The sequence below is a fragment of the Pleurodeles waltl genome, chromosome 3_1 (assembly GCF_031143425.1).
Source record: "Pleurodeles waltl isolate 20211129_DDA chromosome 3_1, aPleWal1.hap1.20221129, whole genome shotgun sequence".
Taxonomy (NCBI): domain Eukaryota; kingdom Metazoa; phylum Chordata; class Amphibia; order Caudata; family Salamandridae; genus Pleurodeles; species Pleurodeles waltl.
In genome coordinates this window covers 1,282,860,876-1,282,877,972 of record NC_090440.1, presented here as the reverse complement: position 1 = coordinate 1,282,877,972, position 17,097 = coordinate 1,282,860,876, and the positions used below count along the sequence as shown (strand labels likewise).

Genomic DNA, 17,097 nt, shown 5'->3' with positions numbered 1-17,097 from the left:
TTGCTTTTAGTTTACTAACTGCATTAACGTCCGTGCAGAAGTGTTTCTCAATTTGTTTAAACACTCACATTTGATAAATATATTACTAAACCATAATGTAGTAGCATATTATCATCTATTCACAGGAAATTTCCAAAAACCTTTCCACTAACTTGTAGCTTTAGTGATAAAACGATATAGCATATTTATAAGCTGTAAAAAATGGGTTTCAGAAAACATATCCTTTGCACATCCACAAGTAAAGTATTCTGATTTGTTGTTTATTTCATCACACAGAAAAACAAAAAATTAGCTTTCACAACTACTGAAATATATTTGGAAATGTTTGTGCAGTTGACTTTGTCATTTAAATGGTGTGTGTTTAGAAAGACCTGCCACCCTATATCCTTTTATTGCAAACTCTAAACAGCAGGTCTGACAGTTCACCTTACAAACCCCTGGAACTCTGCATTCAGAAGGAAAATTAATTGTAAGACAAAATGACGCTTGACCACAGAGCAAATGTGACCGAAAATACAAGATTTAGAGATCTTTTATTGCTCCTCCACTTTCCGACTGGAGAGAACACCACTTCTTTAACAACTCGCCAGAAGGGGCAAGTAAGTCCTAAAAATAGCTCAACCTTATCAAATAAGACTCCGGTGGTCGAGTAAATTTTTTGAGCCCAGCTCCCTTAGCAATCCCATCAAAAAGTTAAACTCTAGAACTGCATCATTTCATTTAGAATTGTAGGAGTCCACTGTCTAGCTCTTGAGTGAGTCTTAAATGTGGCATTATAGTCTCTCAACCATGGGTCTGCATACAGACTGCTCTGCTCAACAATATCATCCAAGAACACACCATCAATAAAGAGCTGGATGGAATTAACAGGCAAAAAGTTATCTTTGTTAACTCTACATCCTGCATCACCACTAAAGGTAGGCAAAATAGGCTGTACAGTGTTTGGGGTAACCCGGGGTGCTTTACTTAGAATGGGAAGCCTTCTATCCCTGCAATCTAGCTTGCTCGTACTGTACTACACGCACATCAATGCCCTCCTCTAAGTGAGGCTCTTATTCAGCCTTAATAGTGGATTCCTCATCAGATGATTCCTCTCAGACAGAAAATTCAGTTGCAGAATCTTGCAGTTGGTCTTTTCCCTTGGATGCAAAGTCAGTCTCAGAGCAATGTTCTGAGGCATATTAGAAAATAAATCCAATAACTTGCTGTGTGGTCAGCTTATAAGCAGCAATTATGCTTACTAATAAAACTGTGACAAAAAAACAGACAACTATAAACGACTGCGTCAAATTAGAACTCAAATTGTATTGCAATATAACAAACTGGAAAGACACTATCACTACAAACATACAATGAATTTTCAACTGCAAATGTACCTAGATACTCCTTACTTGCCACAGACAGCTAGACTGAACACCCACTACGCACTGACACAGCAAGCACCAAAGATATTCAGCTAGAAAATGAAAACAAAACAAAAATACACACAACGGCATATAGATCTTGCACAAATCTAAACGTGAATGAAACACAATAAAACATACGCAAGTGTGTGGAATTAAATAAAATATCCTCTTGCCAATGGGACAGGATGCTTCATAGAACAGATTTTCCTGTAAATAAAACCCTGTTGTCCCTTTGGCGCTATGCAGTTGACACATTATGGCAGTGACTTCAGTATATAAAAGCTCTGATAGTAGCCTCTCTGAATATACAAGGACTCCTATTATATCAGGGTTTCGATACTACCAATTCCCTAAGTTTGCTACCTTTCCGCAGATCTACACATTGGACACGAAAGTAGGGAGAAGTGGTAGTTGCATGGTTGGAATTACCTTTTGAGTCTATGCAAACCTACAAACTTACAGGTTTTAAGGGTTTTCACTAGTTCTTCTCTAATCTTTTCCTACACTGAGAAAGGTTGAAAATGTACCCAACATGGGCATAAATAAAACAACTTCTAGCATGGGTGGATTGGGGGTGGGGGGTTGGGGAAAACGTGAACTTGCAGACTCTCAGAAAATGTTCACATCTACACATGCATATTTTCTCGTGCTACAAAGCTGTTCATAAATATTTTCCAGGAATATCATTTCCAGACCTACATTTGGAAATCCTTTTGAATTCATAACAGTCCTAAATCTGCACAATTGCAAGGGCATATACATGGGTGCACGTTTGTGACTTCTTTAAGAATTGGTCCCGTAACCATGTCTGTGGTTAACCAAGACTTTTTGTTTTTATTACAGTTTTATCTGTCTACCTGTCTATTTCATTGTGAATGACAGCATTCTGCTCTTTCACAAGGAACACAAGTAATTTCTTACACTTCCGGGACTACTCTGGAAATGTGTGCTTTTTCAGGCCAAAAATGTATGTGCTTTTAGCCGATGTTTTTGTTATAATGGTGAGGGGGCTCTAAACAAGACACACATTGACAAAACCAAGGGGCTGACCACTAACGCTTGCATCAAACATGTTTTACTAAATGATGCTTCAAAGAAATGGTCCCAAAACTTTCATATTAGTTTAGCAAAACCAGTTTTTTGTAGTTGCATGTTTTTGTAAATGTTTTAGTTTGAAAGCAAACAATCATTGCTTTTAAGCGTCTGTGGGTATTTGCATCTCTTCAGAGGGCATTCCGGAAGTATTATATGTAGCCTCTTATTGTTAAACTTTGTAACAATAAAATACTGGGACAACTGTCAGTAGTGTAATCTAAGCTTACAACACTGCCTCAGATCACTCATCCCAATGCTTAGAGGGGCAGGTCTGAATCATAAAAGGCTGATCTACACCCAAGGTGGGCACAAAGTGAAGACAAATATCTGGCACCCTAGAATAGAACTAACCCTTACCCCATGTGCCACTTACCCCACATACAGGAACCTGTTCCTGGTGCTTAGTTTATTTCCACACCCCTGGGGGCAGATTAGCCTTACAAATGGCCTATCTGTACCAGGTTGGGGAGGGGGCAGGGCAGAAACAAGAAAATAGACCCTTTGAAGAGAGAAGTCCTCACCCAGGGGGTCACTCCCCCCATTAACATTATTTTTATTCCTGGTGTCTAATAAATTTCCCCCCAAACCATCTTCCTGCCCCATTTTGCTTTGGCCATCGCCAGGACGTCCATAGCACCAAAGGGATTAAAATAGTCTCATATAGATCAACAAGAGATGGATAAATAGGACTTTTTTTTATGTTTTTAGGTAATCAATCTCAAGCCACATGCATATTTTCTTCAGTTGGCAATCCCTGATTATATCAAATAGATGAAAAACATTAATCTTACATTTGAGAAGATAAATCGTGGCCAGAGGGCAAATGACTTTGTTGTCTTGGATACTCTGCATCATGCAAAGAATGGAGCACTTAAGACATTAACAACATTATGTCTAACAAGAATAAATTAGGACGAATTATGAGTTTCAACTGGAATTTGGTGATGAGAATAAGATCCATGTGCCTTTGATTGTAACTCCAGGTGAATAGTGTTTCAACCGCCTTTTGTAGTCATCCCTTTCTTAATCCAGACCCTCTCTTGCAAGTCCTCTTACAGCAGCATGAGCCAGGGTGATGGTTTTGATGCCACATCCCTCCAAAATTGATTATGCTCATTTATCAAGGTTTTTTTGTGTTTTATTACCAGCACCCACCCTTCACTGCTCATATGCTCTTGTAAATTGAGAGTATTACCGACATGAAGTCAGTGATAGAGATGCATGTATTCTCTTACATTAAATCTCCAACACTAGTAAAGAATAGTTTATCAAAGTGCTGTTCCATCATGCTGTTTTCCTCAACCCATGTTGTTTGAATAAACATAGGAAACATTACAACAGATGGAATGTGCTACAGGGGCCAGAAGGGGTCAGTGAACTAAAGTTTGGAAATAAGGGTGAATAACTGTACTTTGGTATTCAAATTAAAAATATTTCAGTGTTTAATTCTTAAATGATCCAGTTGGTCAGAGTGAGGTTCTGATGGACAGTAACAGATGAGTAATGTATATTTTCAGGTTTTACTGAAAGTGTTTTCTGTAGTGAAAATGACTTGGGTTGTTGCCAACTCCTTCCAGTATTATTTAACAGTAAATATTTGGAAGAGGGTGGTGAAATATTTCCTGAGGACATTAAATATTGTCTTTCACCTAAAGGTATAATAGTTTTGTCAAATTTTACTTTCCGTTTAGAAGATTGTTAATCAGTAGTCAATAAACTTGAACGTGTATTATGCTATATGGAATGTATGTATGCCTTGCAAGGTTTAGCCTTAAAGTTGGTGCTAAGAGCAGTAATACATTTTTCTAGGGCCCATTACTAGAAAATATTGTTTGTATTTTAGCATGCAAAGTGGAAAGTATTTGTAGTTATAACATAAAAATACTCTCTAATAGCTTTCATATGTTTCAGTTTCAGACCGCCAAAAGTGATGGGGCACTCCTCTGTTGTCTTTGAAGATTGTATGTTGGTTTTTGGCGGTGGCAGACCAAATGACAGTGCAACCAGTCATCTATGGAAGTTCCAGTTCTGCTCACAATCGTGGAAAAAGATTTCATTTAAAGATGTTCTTCCTATTTCACAAATGTACCATTCTTTGTTGGGAGTTGGTTTGAGCTTTCAGCAGAAAATCAAGTTTTCTAATCAATCTAAAGATGACTTTAATCAGATGCTGAAGGAAGGCCAGCAGTCTCGAGCCCCCTATAACACTTTTCAAACCCTGCGTTATAATAAAGTGTCTAATATAACAAATGGAATTGAAATGAAAATATTTACGCAATGTCCTGGTGTACCTCTGTCCACCTCAAAGCAGACATTTTCTAAATATTGTGCAATAGAGGGTCAAGCTGTACTCTCTGAAGTAGAGACTTCCTTTTTCAATCCTATGTTTGGTTGTCCCGAGGATAATGAAGATATGACTAGATACCCAATAAAAGATGGTGATGTGACTATACAACACAGAGACTACTCGGATGTTCCATTGAAGCATTTTCCTGATGTCCTCCTCCTTATAGGTGGCAAGCCATTGGCTGGTTGTTCCAGCATCTCAATTTGGCAGATGAAAATGGAGTAAATGTTAGTCTGTATGGTTGCCTAATGTTTCTATTTGGATAGAAATGGCTGGCTGATACAAAATTGCTACTACTGTGGCCACCCAAGGCCACAGCATTATTAAGGCTTGAGGAGACAACGCTAGAAACAAAATCTCCAGGAAGCATCCTTTTAACATTTACCACCCTCACTTGTCATAGCAACTATTTTACCATAAGGATTTATATCGAAACTCGTGTACATGTTGTTTAGAAAAAAATAAAATCAGAGTTCCTGTTCCTTGAAGCTGCTCTTTATATACTGATGGATTCACTCCAAGACACTGTGTGGGTAATGGAAGAATTATGGATCGGATGGAACCATCGACATATGGAACATGCAAATGTCCTCCCCTGATGTAGGTATCAAAATCACCGGACAACAGCTGAAACCCACTACAGTTCACCAGGCTTTTCATGTGATATTTTTTGGTACAGGAAAACATTTCTTCTCGAAAAATAGCCAATGCATTGATTTAGAGGTAAAAGCTGTGGTTTTCCGAATGCAGACCTGAACAGAACAATTATTTTCAGACTTTTTACTATCCCTCAATAATATATTATTAATACATAATGCTTTAATGAAGTATGAATCTTACTCTATGCTGCAGTGAGAAACAAGATTCAAACTGGTGTGTGGGATAAAAACCATAAAGGAAAAAAGCCTGTTAGGTTACACTTACAGAGGAGTGAAACATATGCACACTGCTTCTTTAAAGCACCAACAAAATCCAGAATTTGTGCGGGTAGCAGGGACAGCCCCTCCAGAGGCCGTCACCCCGCTACATAAATGGTCCAGAGCTGAAAAATAAAATGGTCATAAACTTTCTTTATTCCCATTGTGTTTTTTAGTATCCTGACCTGAACAGAGTGCACATGTCCCTTTGGCTGGCCGTCTTGTGACAGCCAGCCTGACATCCGCACTTTAAACATCTCTAACCGAGCTGTCTTAAGACAGCTGGTTTAGAGAAAGCACAGGACTCCAGCACTGGTGAGCGCTGAGAGAGCCCGCTCCTACCAATCCGGATGCTGGTTTCATGCTCATTACCAGGATGAAACCAGCCTCAGGATTTGGTAGCGCTGGTTCCTGGTCCTCGCGCCGTGTTGAAGTCATGACGAGAGGAGGACGCTGTGAGGAGAGGGAGCCCTGTCACAGTCAGGTTAGTGGCTTTTTAAAAAAATTAAAAAAAATTATATTATTATTGTATCCCACCCTGCCGTAAATAGAAACCAGCCGCCACTGGCTGGTAGTTGCTTCACAGGTTAATTTTCTTTTTCTGACTCAGGCCCACAGGATCTAAAAACACAAAGGGTTTTTTCCCCGTATTTTTTTGGGGGAAGTAGGCTTCTGCGGCATATGATCTTATTCTGCTTAATTAGACTTACAAGTGTCTGAAGCTTCTCTGACTTTATTTTTGTGACCTTCTAATAGGATTTTTCAGATTATCTTCACTTTTTGTGAAGTGTCATTTCTCAAGTAATGGGAGAAAGAGGGCTGCCTCAAACCCACGGAATTTGTGTTGTCTGCTTACCCCTCTCGCATTAGGTTAAGGAAATGCAAATTCTGTCAGAAAATGACAAAAAGAGCTTGGAAGGACCGAGTGGACATACCGGAGGTGCAAACTTAAAGCTTTTATCATGGAGGAAGAACTGCTGTTGCCTAGTCAGTCAGTCAGCGAGTCAAAGGATCTTTATTCGGCGAGTGCCATAAGAGTACAATACATTTCAAAGTAAGAAATTTAAATAATTAAAATAAAGTGCAGATATTAAAAGCAAAAATACTAAAAACATCTTCAATCAACATTATCACATAATTCTATGCATTGCCATTATCAGTCAACCTGAAAGCCCTATAAAATGCAAATGTATACAATACACAAATAAAAGCCCAACATCAGAATAAAATCATGCAATGCCAGATTGTACTAATGTGTGCCTACTTCAATCAATTCATATCGTTTCCTGCTGGCCATAGCCGATTTAATGAAACTTAAAACAGGATGGCACAATTGTATTTAGGAAAGTTTTTGTATATTAGTCAGTGCCTCCTGATAAGATGTGGTTTTTGAATTTATGTAAATTTGGCAAGATAAAAATTTGTCTAGGTGCAGAATAAAGCAGACAGAACAAGAGAAAGTGGCACATGCTTTGCTTTGAGAGATTGTCACAAGGGCAGTTTGGAAGCTTTTTATGACAAGTGCATTTCTTTGGAAAGGCCAGTCTGAAAGATATAACATTTATTCTAAATAAAACAAGGAGAGAATATAACGAGGAGCTTGAAAACCAAGTTAAATATGGATCTAGCACCCTGGAAGTAGAAATGTGAACATAGGATTCAAAGGTTTTCAGTTTTGCTGCCTCTTGGTATCTACAATTTGCAGCATAGTCTATATGTTGAGATTCAAGCAATTCCTTAGCATTGATAGGTAAAGACCCTGGATTGGTAAACATGTTCTCTAACCCTAAATTCCTAAAGGAATTTTGAACATAAGTAAGCCACAGAATTTTAGCTGATTGGATACAATCTATAATGCAGTCTTGTACCAAGCTGGCCGCAGGGTTTGACCAAACTTTTAGTCATAGCAAAAGTGGGGCAATACCAACCAAATCCTCAATATACCGTACTCCCAACTCCTCATGGCAAATAATATTTGCTACATTCTTAGGTACCAGAAGCAGCCTATGCAAAAATGTATTCTCTATTCGTTGTCGACGAGCTGATTTGATGTAACCCCAAAGACCCGCCCCATACACGGCTGCAGAGATGCATTTAGATTTATAAAGTGTAATAATCTAATGGACTGGCCTATGACCCAATTTGCGGGCAAAACGGGAGATCGCCTCTGTTTCTCTCCATTTGTTGGATTTTAAAATTAAGTTGGGGGTACCATGACAAGGAGGAGTTTAAATGTAGTCCTAAATGGCAAAACACTTTCACTTTAGTTAAAATATTTCCATCCATAGTAAAACATCTGGATCTTGTGTTTCGAGGGCCAAATGACATAATGTGTGACTTTACAAAATTGACTTTCAGGTCAAGATCCTGCATAAAAGTGAAAAAGGGTCTAATAAATTCTGAAGACCATTTGCTGTACAGAAATCAAAACAGCATCATCGGCATACAATAAGACCAGGAGTAGTCTGGATCCCATCCTAGGGAAGTCCTTACCATTCTGTACTAAGAAGCTATAAAGACCATTAATATATAATAAAAATAAAAAAGGTGCTAAGATGCAACCCTGCCTAACTCCTCGAAAGGATGGATAAGGAAGGGATCTCTCTCCAGACTGGCCATATTGAACAGAAATTGTAAGGTCAGTGTATAAATGTTTAATTAAGTCAAGCACATCCTGATCAATCCCCACAATTTCTCTCTATTCACCAAGTCAAACGCACTCGATAAATCAGTAAAAGCTAAGTGAATAGATCCTTTCCTGATCGTAACATATTTACAAAGAATAAGATGTAAGTTTAAAGCCTGCTCCACTGTACCTATGCCAGGCCTAAAACCATATTGGATGGGAGAGAGAATTTTTGTCTTGTCTGCCCAGTCCTCAAGCCGGGTCAAGATAACACTTCCTAGAATCTTGGCGGTAGAATCTATTAAGGAAATTGGTCTGTAACAGGTTGGATCTTGTCTGTCTCCCTTCTTAAAAAGTTCTTCCCATGCTCTGTTTCTAATTTTATTTCTCCTTTCCTCTAGGGCTGTCTTGTATAGGCCCCTTGCCTGTCTAACTAGTTCCCGACTAAACAGGATTGTTTTCAGGACTAATTTTAACTCTTTATGGGCAGCTGTACAGGTAGAATTAAACCATCGCCGTGGCTTGGAGTCCTATTACTCACTAAAGCCTCTGATATGGCATTGCATAAGGCTTCAAATTCTAATACTAGGTGAGGATATGATGGCTTTGGCATTAAACATGTATTAATGGAATCCAGGTTTTACTCAATAATATACTTATGAACGATTTTTGAATCTATATTTTCCCATCTCGTACGAAAACCAAAATATTTGTTAAAAACTGGACTGCCCCTACGTCTTACGCTACATGAAGTTGAATTATTATAGGAAATTAAATTAATACACAGGGGGTTATGATCACTGGCGCAATGTGGTATTATCTTAAAATCTGAAATTAAATGAAAATCTGGGGGAGCTAATTAAAATAAAGTCAATTATACTACCTTTAGAATTTCCTGTATAAGTGGGTATCTTTTGAATGTGTGTAGCAGCCTTCTCCCTAGTAAAGACATGATCAAATGTATAAATGAGCATATTTAAGGCTTCGCCCAGGTTGGAATGGGTAAAATGTGTGGACGTCTCTCTCCCCTCTATAAAAGTGCCACAAGCATGTGGTAATTCCTGATTACATAACGGTGCGTTAAAATCTCCAACCCAAATCATGACTAACTCACTGTCCTGGTATTTCCGATAAAAATCGAGAAAATCCATTAACTCCTCAAGACTTACATTCACAGGGAATGTTGTTATAAAAATTAATAAACAAAAAACCTTTGTTCCCCTCCATTGATAGTTGAACCACCATAAAAAATTCAGAGGACCAAACCAAGGACGCCTCCATTTTAGGGAGCTGCAAGGAAACAAGAACGAAAAGCCCCCACTTGCCCTGCCCGCTAATGAGGGGATTGCTGGGCAAAATGCAGAAAAATACCCATCCAAGTAAAAAGGGTCAGTAGACCATGTTTCCTGGAGACAGATGACATCAAAATTAGATATAAATTCCAGCCACTCTGGGTTTTTAGCCTTAGACTGAAGCCCCGCAATATTCCAACTAATCAAAGTTAAAGGTTTAGTCTTGTCAAAAAACCCAGCCACTGGCTCCTTGGTTATAGAAACATCTGCTTTATCTTGAGGGGGAGTATCTAACTCATCAAGCCTGTTTAATATTATCTGGGTTACATATCCATCACCAACCACTTCTTCATTTAGAACACCAATTGTCGAGCTATTCTTTACCGTCTGTCAATCATTCGCATCTAAAGAGGTCAAAGTCCGGCTGCGTCTAGAAGTATTTTCCTGTACAAATGTCATAGGCATCTCCACATTTAAACCACAGTGAGCCAAACTAGGGGTAATAGGTGTAGCGATTGGATCATAAAAAAAACTCAGAGGATGAATTTGAATCCCTTATTTCCTCTTAGCATAGTGTAAAAAATCCTTCAATTAACCAAATACAGGGTTAGCAAAATTAATCACAATACAGTCGCCATCATATATCTTCTTTGAGAGACCCACCCACTTCACTCTACGTGCCATAAGAATCTTATTATTTAGATCAACTTGATAGCTAAATTTTTGCCTCAGCCAATGAGAACATTTCCTCATTAATGCCATAGTTTCTTCCCTACATGAAGGTTCAAGGGGAGGAACATTAGCTAGGACCAAAACATAAGGCATGCAGTCTGGCGGGAGTTGCAAGATTTTGGTTTGAACATCAATAGGGTTAATTCGGGGGACGGTTATACAATCTCTGGGTGTTACCAATCTGCCTACCAGGCTGGGGGCAGTCTCTGTAGATAGGCTTCCATGAACACCTGTAAGATGAACCTTGGGTGGATCAAAGGAAATCGGTCGATCAGTATGCGTTGCTACTTGACAGTCAGACAAGACCACCTGGTTATGGGGAATTACCACTTCTGCAGGGGCTATTTGAATAATCTGCTCAATCAAGTTCTTTTGCAAATGTTCAAATTTTATAGTTATCAGCGTTACTAACCTCTCCTCCAGAGCTGCAAAAAGGGGTTTGAGCATGGAATCTATTTTATGAGCATAATCATCACAGAGGGCTCCCTTTTCCCTTGTATCTAGGTCTGGATCCTCAGTTCGTGAGCCAGCGGCTGATAAAAATCAGCTGGTGGGTCCCGAATTGAACAGGTGCTTCACATTCACCTTGAGGTCCGCTTTGAAGATTTAAGATGTTTCGCGCGGGCTCCTTCTTTCCTTTTTTTGGGGGGTGGGGAGGCCGCAACAAAGCGATCCGCAAAATCTTCTTCACATAGGGTAGGCAATTGTGCAGAAGGGGCGTCAAGTTCAGGTTGTGATAATTCGTGATTAAAGGAGCTCCGAGAAGAATCCTGAAGCCTTGTATTGGACAAAATGTGAACCAAGGGCTCAAGAGGAATTTTCTTGGTAAGTTTATGAATAGCCCCAATCTTTTCTTCAACCTGAAAAATTTCGGTTTTAATGGCCTCAATCACAGACGATAAATAACTAGTTATGGTCGGTTGGGAGTGCGGACCATGAACACCATCTCCCCATGGAGTAATGTTTTTCCTTTTACCCATTGTGTAATAGGGATATCTAAGACGAATCCACAAAGAATCAAACCCTAGAGTTATATTTGTAGCAGGGAATTTACCAAAGACCAAGCTCAGTGTCAGTCCGGCACTACATAGCCTTAAAGTAGAATTAAACTGAACATAAATATGGGGCTAAGATATGCCCACAAACTGCTTACCACATTGCTCCCCACAGGGGACGTGTCAGGGGGGTGGCCCAGCCCAGCCTCTTCCGGGCGATGACGGGTGCTATCAACTAGCCAACGAACCTAGGGCTCAATCAGCCGGAGAAAAATCAGCTACTTCAGCTTGGTTAAAATAAAGCCCTAGTGACAGATTAGTGTAAGTCTGTTAAATGGAGTGTGTCCTCTTATTCAACAGACTTTACTATCTAGAATCTAGAGCTGATAATAGTCGGGAAAGCTACTCTGAAGCACGTTTTCCGATAAGGTTATGATTTGAGTGAATTTTTGATGGATTGTTTTGCTGCGGATTGTTGAGAAGCATTGGTTGTTTGAGATAAGCTGGCTGTTCTGTTCTATGTTTTTGACTATCAGTGAAGAGCCTACAATGCAGACGGAAATATTACTTGTAACCATAGTTGTACATCATGAGATCCTTCAGTTACCCCATAAACCATTATTACAATTCCCTGGTCTTTCTATTCTGAATAGCAAATTGTGATTCAAGTAAATTGACAACTGAGCTGGGGTGGACATACAAAGCATGCTGTGAGATTGAACCTGCAGGATCAATGAAAGAGTAGAGCATATTGTTTACTGTTATTTACCTTCAACCTAACACGCTTTCTTCGTTCATACCCTTCTCTCGCTTGTAGTTTTTTTTTCTTGTTGGTGCTCATAAAATGCCGCGCTGCAGTGTTGCCTTATGTAGAATTTATATTTTGTTCATGGATAGCAGAAATACGGGAAAATTGACATCTTGATGATATGGCGGTAAGGCCTGATTTTGGATAATGACAGCTTTAACCTCCAAATCAATGTAAACATTTTTGGGAAAGTATCTGAGTCTCCAAAGTGGAGCAGGAATATGCTATGTTTTATAACTTTCGTGAAGATTCCTACAATGCAGAAATAGGATTACTTGACATTTTCTTTTAATTTGCAATATTAATTTCTAAAATGCACAGCAATAACAGTAGAATTTTAATTAATACGTTATTCTGGAGCAACTAACTTTAACCGTTAAACCTTGTGCTTTAGCCTAAAATTTCAAACTCTTCCTGGTGAAGCTCATCTTGAGGTGTTCGTTGTATTTTTGGATGTTCTAATGTATTCATGCCAAATTTAGATGTAGGGCTGAGAAATATAGCAAGGTTGGACCTATGCATATTTAAATTGTGTCTAGAAATGTTTATTTATTTTTTGTATAAAGCCTGCACTCTACATATTAATATTTTCCCACAATTTATTATAAGACTCACTCTTAAAGGGCTACAAAAACTACAGAAAGCTTTTAGTTGAGTTGTCCTTTGTATTTTCTTCTCCATCATAGTTAATACGAACTGCTTCCAAATACTGCAAAAAAGTGACATCTGGATCATTTAAATTATTTCAGCCATGGGTAACTAATTGGGCCTGCTTTCCAGTTCGCGTTTTTCTTCTGCTCGTTGATGCTGTACAGAACAGGACCAGCCATATACAAACCATCATTGGTGCTGCTCCAGTACGAGTAGTCCAGCCTATACTGCCAGGCCACGTCCCTTACTGCTGTATCAAAAGCAGCTGTTTGGACTAGCTGGAAGCAGGGCTAGTGCGGCAGCATGAGGAGAATGTAAACAACTAACCTGTAGTAAAAGACTGAGTAATAATATGGGGCTAGGTTTAAGCTTAGTGCGAGTTTTGTATGAGCAAACAAAATGCCCTATTGCAACCTATGAAAAAAACCATAGCATTGTAGAAATAAATTAGAAAACGCATTTTGTATCCATTTTGTACTTAGCTAAACAGAATTTGTACTTAGCTAAACGGAATTTGGAAAAGGTAATGTCGATGTTTCGGCCTGTGGTGGCAGTCGGACTTCCGTCACACTGCTCTTCTGCTCAACACATGTGACTCAGAATCACATGACATGATTCTGACTCGCATGTGTTGAGCGGATCCAGATGGAGACAGACGCTAGCTGTCCCATATTTAGGAGGTTGAAGTCCCCTTGTGTGTTGCTACAGAGTCTATTTTTGCAACCTGTTGTATTATTTAACAACACTGAGTCCTGATAATGGTCTTGCGGACCTCTGACTGCCACCACAGGCCGAAACATTGACAATACCTTCTCATTTGACAAGCTGAATTGAAAGTCCTTGATATTGCTTGAACTGGGACTGAAAACCAGGCAATTATTGTGCAGGAGAGTTATAACCCCTGCCTGGATCTTCTGTTAGTATTCACTCTTGTGATCTAGGGGGGTTATATACTTATATACAGTGTTCTTTATGAGATGGACATTAGTTGGCTTTGTTGTAGATTTCTTTGAACTTCCTGAATTCTATTGAGTAATATATTGGATTTGAACAGTAAGGAGTTGTCTTATTCATTAATTGACCATTGGATCACATGTACACATACTATATCTAAACAATTTTCTCTAGGAGCATATTTAAGTGAGACAACTTTCTAAAAGTGAGATTTTAAGAATAGCAATTTAAAATCCGACTTCACCATAACTTAGAATTTTAAATTTTGATTCCAGAGACACCAAACATGAATATATATATATTGCCACCTGCCCATTGGGCTGTCCAGGGCCTACCCCAGGGGTGACTTATATGTACTAAAAAAGAAGGTTTGGGCCTGGCCAATTTTGCCAGGTCGAAATGTCAGTTCAAAACTGCACACACAGGGTCTGCAATTGAAGGCCTGAGATGCTTAAAGAACTACCTAAGTGGGTGGTTCAATCAGTGTTGCAGGCCCACAAGTAGCATTTAATTTACAGGCCCTGGCCACGTAATGCATTTTACTGAGGACTTCTAAGTAAAGTAAATAGGACAATTGGATATATGCCTTATACCTTGTTTTGGGGCAATAGCAAAGCACTTTAGCACTGGTTAGCAGTGGTAACGTGGCAGAAACCTAAGGCCAACAAAAACGAAGTCAGCAGGAACAGGAGGTCTGCAAAATGTCTGGGGAAAAACCACGCCAAGGAATCCAGGTGGAACACGTTTCACACAAAGCAATTTGTGATACATCAGTGGGACCTTAATCTAATCTTGTCATTTCTTATGTGCAGTCTCTTTGAGACGATGCTTAGCTGTTCCTTTAGGCTTTTGACTGTTTATTGCCATTACTTCAGCATGCTGCATGAGTGAACTACATATGCTGTTGGTACAGATGAAGAAAGGCTTCATTGTCTTCTAGGAGAGCACTTAACTTTTACATCAAGCACACAACGGAAAGCAATTGATGATCAGCACTTAGTGGGATTTTCAGGTGAAAAAAAGACAAGGCAAAGGAGGACATTGTCAAAGTGGATTGTACTTTGCATCAAAATCTGCTGTGCATTAGTGAAGAAGCAGCCCTCAGAAGGTTGGCAGCCTCATTCCACCAGGACCACGGCTACCACTACATCTTGGTTTGAGGGGTGCTTGTAACAGGCCGTAACATGTGCATCAGTGCATCCATTTTAACAGTCTAAAAACGTTCCAGGTTAGAGATCAGCAGTGTCGCACACAATTTGTTCTATGCTCCACTTCTGAGAGCTCAGAAGAAGCATTTAAGAAACTGATATAAGCGCACAGGAGTGGTGCGTATATGTGGCTGAGGTCCAAGGCAGTGGACAGTCACTATGGAGCCACAAGGAACCACCTACTGGCAAGTGGGAGCACTGCTAAAGAATATAAAGATGTTATAAATATATATACTTATATATAGTCACAGCAATATTTTACTTGTAAATTAATGTATTACAATGTATATTTAATGTCTCCGATGGTGTACTCAAGGATAGAATATGTGTAACCCCTCTGTTACAGTTTTATAAATGTTTATACTTTACTTTAGATATTTCATGATTATTCTAAACTGAGTATTAAGAATGTGTAGAGTTGTTTGGCTTTCCATTTACATATTCAGCTACTACACACCAGTATTCAAGCTGCTTCTCAATTATACATGCAAAACTCTTGAAAGCTGAAAACGTTAAGCATTAAATAAACCACCTGGGTTGTTTATTGTAAAACTCTTGTTGCGTATTAGGATGTGCACCATTGTGTGTGGGGAAACACTGGTGCATTTATTATGAGTGATACTTGTGAAAAGGCCTGTCTAATGCAGTGTTGAGGGTTGTGCTTTTCTTCAGAGTAGCTGCCATGGGGGGGGGGGGGGGGGGGGAACAGTGTTTATGCACTGTTCGTAAAATAACATCTCCTTCTGTCTTTTTTTTTTTTTTTTTGCCAGAAAGGGCTTTCATCAGTGTGATAGATTACAAGTTCCTTCACAGAATAAAGAAACAACATTTATTCTGACGGATACTTCTAGCTGCAGATTCCTTACCTGTAGAACAATTTCCCGGTCAGATGGGGTCTGGAAAACTTCAATGCAACAATGTTGCCAGTAGAGGGCTCTGGACTTAGTCGGCACCAGGAGTGGCATCAAGCGACATCACTGAGGCCAGGCCATATAGCACTTGTCCCAGTGCTTCAACGTCAATTCCCTTTTTTTCTGGAGCTTCACACTCAGAGTAATTTACTGCAGCTAATACGTTTAAGCAGTACCATAATGTCCTTTCCTAAAAAGTTTGAGTTTAAACCCTGTAAGGATTGTGAGGGACAGAAGTCTATCACGGACAACCATTCAGTCTATTTGTGGTGTTTGGGGTCTAAATAAAACTCTGAGGGGCATATTTATACTCTGTTTGCACTGAATTAGCATAATTTTTTTAACTCTAATTCGATGCAAAATTAACTCCATATTTATACTTTGGCGCTAGACCCATCTAGTGCCAAATTTATGGGGTTAAAGTCATTTTTTGGAAGTGGAAATCTACCTTGCCTTAATAAGACGCAAGTTAGGCGTTCCCGTGCAAAAAATGACTCTATGGCCTTAATGCAATATTTATACTCCCGGGCTTGCTTTGCCCGATTTGTAAACACCTGGGTCAGGGCAGGCGTTAGGGGACCTGTGGGCCTATTTCCATGGTGGAACACAATGGAATAAGCCCACAGGTGCCCTCCCCAGGCCCCAGGGACACCCCTATTAATACCAGGGACAGCGGAGGATGGGGGATCCCATCCCAGGTAAGTACAGGTGTGTACAGGTTAGTATTTTATTTTTTAAAGTGCCGTAGTGGGCCCTGAAATGGGCCCCCATACATGGCACAGGGTGCAGTGGCCATGCCCAGGGGTCCCTGGTCCCCTGTTCTGGCCACTGGAGTGGTGGACATGACTCCTATTTTTTGTAAGACAGGAGTCATGTGGTATGATGGTTTTGTGTCAGAAAATGACTCTAGGCAGGTTAGAGTCATTTATTTTGACTCTAACCTGCATAATGTCATTTTTTGGTGCAAAACCCCCTTCTTCCATACCGCCAGCCCCACCCGACTACCGTCATTTTTTAACACTAGCCTACCCTTTGCACCGGCTTGCACCATTCCATAAATATGGTGCCCAGAAATGGTGCAAGCCGTTGGTAAATATTTATGCATTAATGCAGTTTTGCCCCAAAAAGTATAAATCAGGGCCTAAGTCTTGCTCC

The 17,097-nt window shown here is 39.6% G+C and overlaps 1 protein-coding gene across 2 annotated transcripts in view; it reads left to right on the top strand.

Annotated features, from left to right (window-relative positions):
* LOC138285093 (leucine-zipper-like transcriptional regulator 1) overlaps positions 1-12,039 on the top strand; it is a 360,497-nt gene extending 348,458 nt beyond the window's left edge. For both annotated transcript variants that reach the window (XM_069224618.1, XM_069224619.1), the window contains one exon: positions 4,413-12,039. In XM_069224618.1, the coding sequence (XP_069080719.1) occupies positions 4,413-5,073 (661 nt within the window). In that variant the 3' untranslated portion in view covers positions 5,074-12,039. The remainder of the gene's footprint in view (positions 1-4,412) is intronic.
* Positions 12,040-17,097: the final 5,058 nt, after the last annotated feature.